The sequence below is a fragment of the Lipotes vexillifer genome, unplaced genomic scaffold, assembly GCF_000442215.2.
Source record: "Lipotes vexillifer unplaced genomic scaffold, Lipotes_vexillifer_v1.1 scaffold598, whole genome shotgun sequence".
Taxonomy (NCBI): Eukaryota; Metazoa; Chordata; class Mammalia; order Artiodactyla; family Lipotidae; genus Lipotes; species Lipotes vexillifer.
Genome location: NW_006777514.1, coordinates 335,470 through 344,394, shown reverse-complemented (window position 1 = coordinate 344,394; position 8,925 = coordinate 335,470). Strand labels below are relative to the sequence as shown.

The window sequence follows — 8,925 nt, the reverse complement described above, 5'->3', positions numbered from 1 at the left end:
CAACCACTCTCGCTTTTCATGATATTTGGTGAAGCAAGTCAGCACATGTCCTGTTAACTGGCTTCCAATTTTTCTCTATTTTTTTTTGACACAAAGCTCTTGATAAAGAGGGCCCAGCTTAAGTTTGAGCCTGAGAATATGGGGATTATGCTTTGCTAAGGAATTTTAAAATTCGGAACTGTTAGAAGAATTTGGAAGTGAGTCCCAAAGAAGCTTTTCTTCACTTGGAAGCGGGGAACTTGTGTAACCTGGAGCACAGGGAGGGGGTTGAGGTGGGAGCGGGGGTGAATCAAGTTCACCAGAAAAATGAAAGAAAGATTCAAATCCATTCCATTTGGAGATTCAAATGGAAATTCATCCTACTTAAGGGCTGACCCATCAATTGCCATTACCTGGATAAACTGTTGATGCTATGGATTTGACCCTGGCGGCGGGGGGTGGGGGGTGGTGTTGTCTATTGTGAAACAAAACAAAACAAACAAAAAATTAGGGTGGAGAATCCATATTCCCATCCCAACCCTATAAAAAAGACCATATTTCATAAACAGAAGTGAATTTTCAAACATGATTTGTACATAGCTATGCCAAATGATAGATGTATTGGACTGAATTTAGTATTCAGTAGTTTGAAATCCTATCTTTTCTTTGGTGTTTTGACCTTGTCATTTACACATCCTTCATTTGAAAATACTTAGAAGAAGCAGAGCAAAAACAAATCCTCCACTTACCTTTCTGGTGCTGGTCTATTTAAAATTATAGCAGGAAGTTAACCTTCATTACCTAATATTTAACCACTTTCTATGATATTTATATATTTTCTTCTACCTTATCAGTTAAATATATGCATTATTAAATTGTTACATTCGTTATGGATGTGAAAATTTATTTTCTTCAGTAGAAATCTTCAGCTTTTAGTAACTTGGAAAAATTTCATTGAGAGAATAAATCTTAGGTATTCAGGGAAGCATATCATGTTATATGCAATCTGTTCTTCATAAATTTTTTTTAACAGTCCAAATTACAGATTATCAGCCCCTACATTCCTACCCTTTAAAGCTATTAAAGAGAAATCACTCATATCAGTTCATGAGGAATGGCATGATCTGTATCTTCAGCATATGGGGAAAACCCATAGACGAAGTGATAATTACTGTAATGTGTAATGTGACCCCCCTTGGATTAAAAAAATGCTTTAAACACAAAGAAATAATAAACTTGATTCTCCAGAGAGCTCTAAAGGAGAATCTGACTTCCCTGTCACTTAGAGTATTATTTTCCTAGATTTGAGCTTCAGTCCAACTCAGAGTAGAGGGTAGTATGTACGTTTGGGTGAGCCTCACTCACCCTGCTTGAGAATCCTTCCTTTGGGTTGATGGGCTGTGTCTCTTAGAGTTCTCCAGTATAAATATATACATTCCTGAGGTGAGTGTAAATAAATTTTTAACAGATTATTTTAACTTTAGCAAGGCCTTTGGGTAGATAAATCACAGAATCAAATTTTGGTGAGAAGCAGAGAATGATAGGGTCTCAAACAAACTTTGGACTGTCAACACAGCACACGGGGCCCTGGGAAATAAAGAGAAGAGGCAGGAGCCTTAGATAAATCTCATCTACTTGTTAGTTTTGCTTGGACTAGACTGCTCAGGAAGTGCCTGTGAGCTCTGATATGTCTTTATGTGCTTAGCGTACCTAAAAGAGAAGTCACCTTTGCACCAATAGGCCCCTTCTCTTGAGTTCCTCATTTCCGTTGAGAACTAGTTATCTTAGTGACTCATGTCTTTTTGTCTGTCTGCCTGCTTATTAACTTATTTGCTATAACCTGCAGATTCTACCTCCACAATACCTCTCATCTATCTCTTCCTTTACATTCCCATTGCCAGAATCAAGTTCAGGACTTTTATCACCTCTTGCCCAGATTAATAATTGCTTTCTAACAAGAAGTTATTATGTCCAGTACTCTCTCTGCTCAAATCCACTCAGATTTTTTTTCTAGAATTGCCCTAAACTTGTAATATTTCTGCTAAAAAGCATCAGTGACCACTCATTGACAGACAGCAACCAAATTGACTAGACTTCCTTTGCTGACATTCAGTCAGCCACAATAATGGCCAGTTTCTCTTTTAAGCTCTTCTACTGTCATTCTAAATAGCTGCCAAACTCATTGCTATTTTATGATCATGTCCCATCAAATGCTTGCAGGATGCAGTCTGAAATCTTTATGTTGCCACCACCTGAGGTATGCTCTTCCAAATCTCTTGCTCAAATGCTGTTCATTAAATATCCATTTTAGATACATTCTTTACAAAAATTTCCTGATTTTTCTTAACTAGATGTGATCAGTTTTTCCTTTGAATCATCATAAAAATGTAAACAACCTCCATGCTGATCTTTGTTTTTTCTTTTCTATTATAGTGTTCATATTTTTGTTGTTTGTTTCACCTTTTAGATTGTAAACATGTTAAAGGAAGAAACAGTATTTTATTATTTCCCGTATCTTCTATACATTGAGAGTACATCTCAATGCCTTATATAAAATTAAAGTTCTGTAAATATTTGTTAGATTGAGAGTAATGTGTCATTGATACATAAAAAATTGATGCAATGTACTCTTAAGCACCCCACTGGGAAAGAATATTTAGAATACACATGAAGGTACAGCTTAGAATAAAAGGGAATGTATTGTTTTTTCAAATGATTTTGGTTGATGGTAGGATTAAAAGGTGGTATATGACCTTGTTGGTTCAAATGAAATGAAATCTTCTCAGAAGCATGGTTCTTTTGTTTTCAAATCCCTATATAAATATGGTGGATAAACTTATGAAATTGCTTTGGCTCACTGAACTTGTGGAGTGACCAACTGGGAGATATATACATATATAATATATATAATTAGTATAATATTCATCTTTGCTTATTCATTTCTATCAGTTGGAAAACTAGAGATTTTTTGGAAGTCAGTGAAAAGTCTAAGAATTCCTACCACATTCTCTCTAATAAAAGGGAAACGGCTGCTGAAGTACAAAGTATCACAGACTTTTTAGTTAGCAAGTAAGCTTATTAACATGAACAGAAATGAAATATATCTTATATTTTTTTAAAAGTCAGGCATATAATATCTATGGCAAGTAATGTAGGGTACTTAGTGCCTTAAATTTGATTCCTAAACATGGCAAAATTAGAACACCACCCCCAGACCCTCCCTGAGTTATTTCTACTAGGGTAAGGCTTTGATTTCAAATGTTGATAATATATGATTAAGAAAATATTCTTCTAGGAATTCATATTAAACAAAAAGAATATGGTAAATATGTACAAGTTCAGTATCCAGAATTATTTTTCAGTACCTAGCTCATTTTATGATTACTCCTTACTATCAAAATACAAAGACAGTATCAACCTCTGACTTTTATGTTTCCTCTGGTCACACTAAGTAAGAGTCTTTTTTTATAGCTCCTTCCCCCTCCTATTTTGCCTAGGGTAAGATGGAGAGGGGACAAGAGTGGTTAGGTAGGAGAAATGTGTGCTTTGTGGTGAATTTTATCTTGTCTATAAGATAATAGAATCATATAATAAAACAATAAGATTATGTAGAAATTATGGATGGAGGTATGTTGTTAATTGAAAATTCTTCTGTAGTTATTATAAGATATAAACCTGAAAAATCACTGTTAATAATAATATATATATATTTCCAGTCAGTTTTTAGGGACATTGCATAGGCAAAATATTGTTTGTAAACAATAAATTATTTTCTAATTTCACATACTCTAGAATAATGGTCAAAAAAAGTCTTTAAATCAATACATTTTATATGTATGTTGCTATTAAAATATATATGAATATCATTCTAGCAGCTTTAATTTATGTCCTTCTAGAAGTTTAAATGTTTTATTCTTTATCATTCATTTAGTTACTTCACCTCGAAAGAACCCCAATCTTTTCATAATAAACTTCTTTAAACTAACATCGACATCGCACAAGTTTTTGGAATGCTTTCTTGAAGTCTTCATTAAAGATCGTATAAATCAGTGGGTTTATAAGGGAATTGAGATATCCAAGCCATGTCAAAAAATTTGACATTTCTTCAGAAATTTTACACTTTTCACAGACATTAACAACCAATTCTTTTACAAAAAAAGGAAGCCAACATATTACAAATGCACCCAAGATTAATCCCAGGGTAGTGGCTGCTTTGCGTTCTCTTGTGCCTGAGATCTTTTGCCTTCTCCAGGATCTCTCATGCTTGAATTCAGACCTGGGGCTTTTCACTGTGCTATGAATTTTATCAAAGTCCGTTGATGGATCAGATAAAGACTTTTCTAGCATGTACGGTGTGGAGACCAGTCTAATGCTTTTCTCACCACTCTCCAAAAGGTGACCATTCAGTTCCTCCTTGGCAATCCTACTTGCTTGTCTCTTGTGGTATAACGTCTTTGCTGCTTTATATATTTTGTAGTAGAGGATCAAAATCAATGTTAATGGGATGTAGAAAGCTCCAAACGTTGAGTAAATAGTGGAAACAATGTTGTCGTGTTTGATGATGCACTCATCCTCTCGGCTAGTTCCTTGGTGCCTCCAGAATAGAGGAGGCATAGAGATAAAAATAGATATAATCCAAACTATGGTAATCATAATGCCAGCATGCTTGGGAGTCCTTTTCCTGGCATACTCAACAGCATCTGTGATTGCCCGGTACCGATCCAAAGCTATAGCAGAGAGATGCAAGATGGAGCACGTGCAGCACGTGATGTCAACGCTCAGCCAAATGTCACAGACCACTTGCCCCATAATCCAGCTCTCTCTCACAATATACACAATGCTGAAAGGCATCACCAGGACAGCTACAAGAAAATCTGTGACTGCAAGGGAGCCAATTAAGTAGTTGGCTGGGTGGTGAAGCTTTCGGGTCACAATAATTGCAGCGATCACAAGTGAGTTAATGGTCGTCGTCATCAGTGCCAGCCCAGAGAGAATGAAGGACACCAGAATTTTGGATGGCATTCTGTCAAACAGTTCTTCCGAGGTCAAGTTTTGATCAGATGAGTTTAAGAAATCCATTTTTTGTTTGATTTAAAAGATTAATATAGCTGAAAAAATGGACACCTGTAACGAGAGGAAAAACAGTTCAGAGAAGGCTTCAAAGATTTTTCTCTTCCTTTCAGAATAATTTTTTTTTAAGTATACATGTATCTTTTTCCAGAATAGTCTATGGATTAAAAACATGGAGTTCAGATAGCAGATTTTCTTTTTCTTTACATTTAAGAAATACAATAAGAAGAGTAAAAAACAACAGTTTTAAAAACATTTTCTTAAAATAGGGCTCAAATAAAACAACTTTTATGCATAAAATAACCTATCACTAAAATCTCTATTATTATAAAAGTGTTTAAAACCTATATTAATATTAGCTATGTTTTTCTCTTTGTCTACAGCAGAAAAAGTTTAAAAGCACATGTTATTAGTATATATTGTGCATTATATAATGTAATATAAGAAAATATCATTTTGAAGGCAGTATTCAAAATCGTAAACAATTTTGTACTTAAAGTTACACTGAGAACATTTTCATTGGGCTTGTGGAGACTAAAGGAACATTCGATGTATTTTATGTCAGGATATAAAGGTTATAAAAAGAAAAATAAAATTAAAATATTTTTAGTGTATTTCTAGCATTCCATGATCATTTTATGAAATTAGGAAAATGTCAGAGTGTTTAGTAGTCTTTGTGGATATAAGTAGTTAGTTTGGTTTAAAAGGACGAAATAAAACTAGTTGGAACCGAATAACCATACAACACTGCCCATAATTATAATGACGTATATGACCGAAATAAACCACTGAATGAGGTACACCTTGCCAGTAAGAAAAGCTCATAACATCACACACCCTGAAATGGAAATTATTCTTTACAAGACTCCATCGTAATGACCATGTAACCTTACTTTTGAAAGGGAACCCTTTCAAAAGGCTTATAATTTTTACCTCAGTCCATGCTATTACTTAATTGCAAGTCAAATACGAGCAACTAGAGTGTAATTAAATAAGATTAATCGTTTTTATAAATAGTTTTTATTTTCCAAATCAGCACTTTTCTCTTTCTTTAATAATTCTTTAGTAGCTACCTACATCTTTGGAAAAGACAGAGAAAAGATGGAAACCTGAAACTTTATTCTTAGTTATAGTTATAACTATTATTGTACCTCTATATTCCTTGAATTATTTTTACTTTAAAGTGGTTATGTTTTACTAATTGGAACTGATAGAACAATAATTTAAAATACTTGATATTTTTATATCAAGTGCTTCTTATGAAGTGTGTGTGTATACATATAAGATTATGTATATACATATTATAAAAACTTGGAGTGCAGCATATTTAATATCCTAGTGTTTGAGTTACCAGTACTAAATTTAATTTTTATTTTCTCATATTCATTGAAGGCAGGTGCTGATGGCTTGCTCCTACGCAAATTGAGTGACAGAAGAAATCTGAATACATGAGACCCATAAGACAAATAGTCCCATATGTAATTGAAAAGGAGTTATATATCTAAGTTACTTATATCAACACTTACCCATTTGTAAAGGGCAACTAAGACAACTTCAGATAAAGAATGGAGGCTACAATCTCCTTAGAAATTCTAAACGAGTGGTTTTGGAACTCTGTTTGCCTCAGAGTCACCAGGAGGGCTTGTTAAAACACAGATTATTGGGTCCCAGTCTCTGGAGTTTGAGATTCAGTAAATCTGGGGCAGGGCCTTCAAAACTGCATTTCTAACAAGATCCCACATGATGCTGATGCTGTTTGTCCAAGGAGTCAGGTTTCTGGCGGGTAATCAATACGGTTCTTCCTCAGCTCTTTGTCTAATCCTTTCACCGCTATAGCCTTTATGAGTTCCTCTCATAAATGTCAGAGAGCAGCTCTGACATTTCTGCTGTACAACTTTCTCAGCATCTCTCTTTCTCACATTCTTATTTCCTGGGGTTTTTCAAATAAATGATCTTCCTCTAGCTTTTCTTCTGATGCTTCCCTGACTATTTTTTTTTTTAACTTTTTATTATGAGAATTTTCAAACACCAAGTAGAATAATGCAGTACACATCCATGTGCCCATTACAGAACTTCATCAATTGTCATCATTTTGCTAATCTTGCAGAAACAAGTGTTAATTATAATCAGAGATAAAACAGGATTCAAACTTTGTGGAAAAGAGTAAAATATACTTTTTTACCAGCAGTCAAATGGTGAAAGTGGGCAGAATCATTGCATGGTGCAACATGGAGTGTTAAGGTCCTTAATAGAAGGATGCATCCTGCATGAAAGGGGGTGGGACATATTTTATAGGCCCCTCTTCATACTGTAGGAAGAATCAGGACCACAGCCTATCTTTTTTATTAGATTATGAAGTTAAAGAGAACAGCAAAATCATTTTGGTGTGGCAGCAAATCAATGGATTATGTTGCTTATAGACAATCTCTTCTAAAATATTCCTCTGAAACTGAGAAGCTGAAGAGGGCTGATGAATCACCTATTTTAAACTGTAATGTTTGCTTTTCATGTATGTTTAAACCTAAAACCTCTCTTTTAATAAGCCTCTACTGAAACATTCATTTGTGGAATCATTCTAGCAAGTTTTTAATATAAATATTCAATAGTTTCTATAAGGAATTCTGATCCTTTTTCCTGCTACAGTCCCTTCTTATCAAAATTGCTAATATGCTGTGTTACTTAGGGCTGCCAGTGCTGGGTAAGCTAAAAGGAAGAGGGCAGGGAGAATTCTGTCTTTGCTGCCATCTGGCTTTTCTTCCCCTTCAAAACAAGGTCTCTTTTAATCTATCTAAAATTTTCCTTTAGGTTTTCTCCACTTAAGCCGAATATCTTTGAGACATTTTTTCTTTTTTAACATCTTTATTGGAGTATAATTGCTTTACAATGTTGTGCTAGTTTCTGCTGTGGACCTAGAGTCCGTCATACAGAGTGAAGTAAGTCAGAAAGAGGAATGAAAGAGAGGACATCATTATAGATCTATTAACATTAAAGTGATATATATATGGAATCTAAAAAACAAGAAATGGTTTTGAAGAACCTAGAGGCAGGACAGGAATAAAGGCTTGAGGACACGGGGAAGGGCAAGGGTAAGCTGGGACAAAGTGAGAGAGTGGCACCGACATACATACACTACCAAATGTGAAATAGATAGCTAGTGGGAAGCAGCTGCATAGCACAGGGAGATCAGCTTGGTGCTTTGTGACCACCTAGAAGGGTGGGAGGGAGACGCAAGAGAGAGGGTGTATGGGGATATATGTACACATATAGCTGATTCACTTTGTTATACAGCAGAAACTAACACTACATTGTAAAGCAATTATACTCCCTGATTATTATTAATCCTGACTTTGTGCAGCTCTTGGACTCCCTGCTCTAGACATGTTAACTCCCCTTCTAGAAGATGACTTATTTGATTAACTGATTTCTGTAGGTATCACACTGTAGCATTTAAATTAGACTCAGTAAAATGGTACTTAATCCTAAGGGAAAAAACCAAGATGTGTCATATAAATTCATTTTACAGGAAATTTTTCCATTATTAACTTTAGAAAGTTAATTAATCTTCTGAAAATTGTTTTTGTAGAAAACAAAGAAAATAGGAATACAAATGCAGCCAATCACAATTGGGTTCCTTTTTCTTTTTGTCTTATTTTCCTTGCCACTTAATTAGAATTTCAATAAACCATCTACCTTCATTAATTCAGACATGGCCTCTAATCAGATTCTTTCTTACTCCTTTACATCTTAAGTTCCCACAATGAGTCCTCATGGTGCTAGGGACCACTTCTGGGTTACTAGACATAGACTATGTAACACACATTTCTCCTCAAACTATATTCTGTATTTTGAATGTATTCACTGGGAAATAGGATTATT

General features: G+C 34.7%; 1 protein-coding gene across 1 annotated transcript; it reads right to left on the bottom strand.

Moving 5' to 3' along the window:
• Positions 1–3,872: 3,872 nt before the first annotated feature.
• Positions 3,873–5,058, bottom strand: HTR1F (5-hydroxytryptamine receptor 1F). Its single transcript, XM_007451162.1, has one exon. The coding sequence runs from the start codon at positions 5,056–5,058 to the stop codon at positions 3,961–3,963; it is 1,098 nt and encodes a 365-aa protein (XP_007451224.1). The 3' UTR covers positions 3,873–3,960.
• Positions 5,059–8,925: the final 3,867 nt, after the last annotated feature.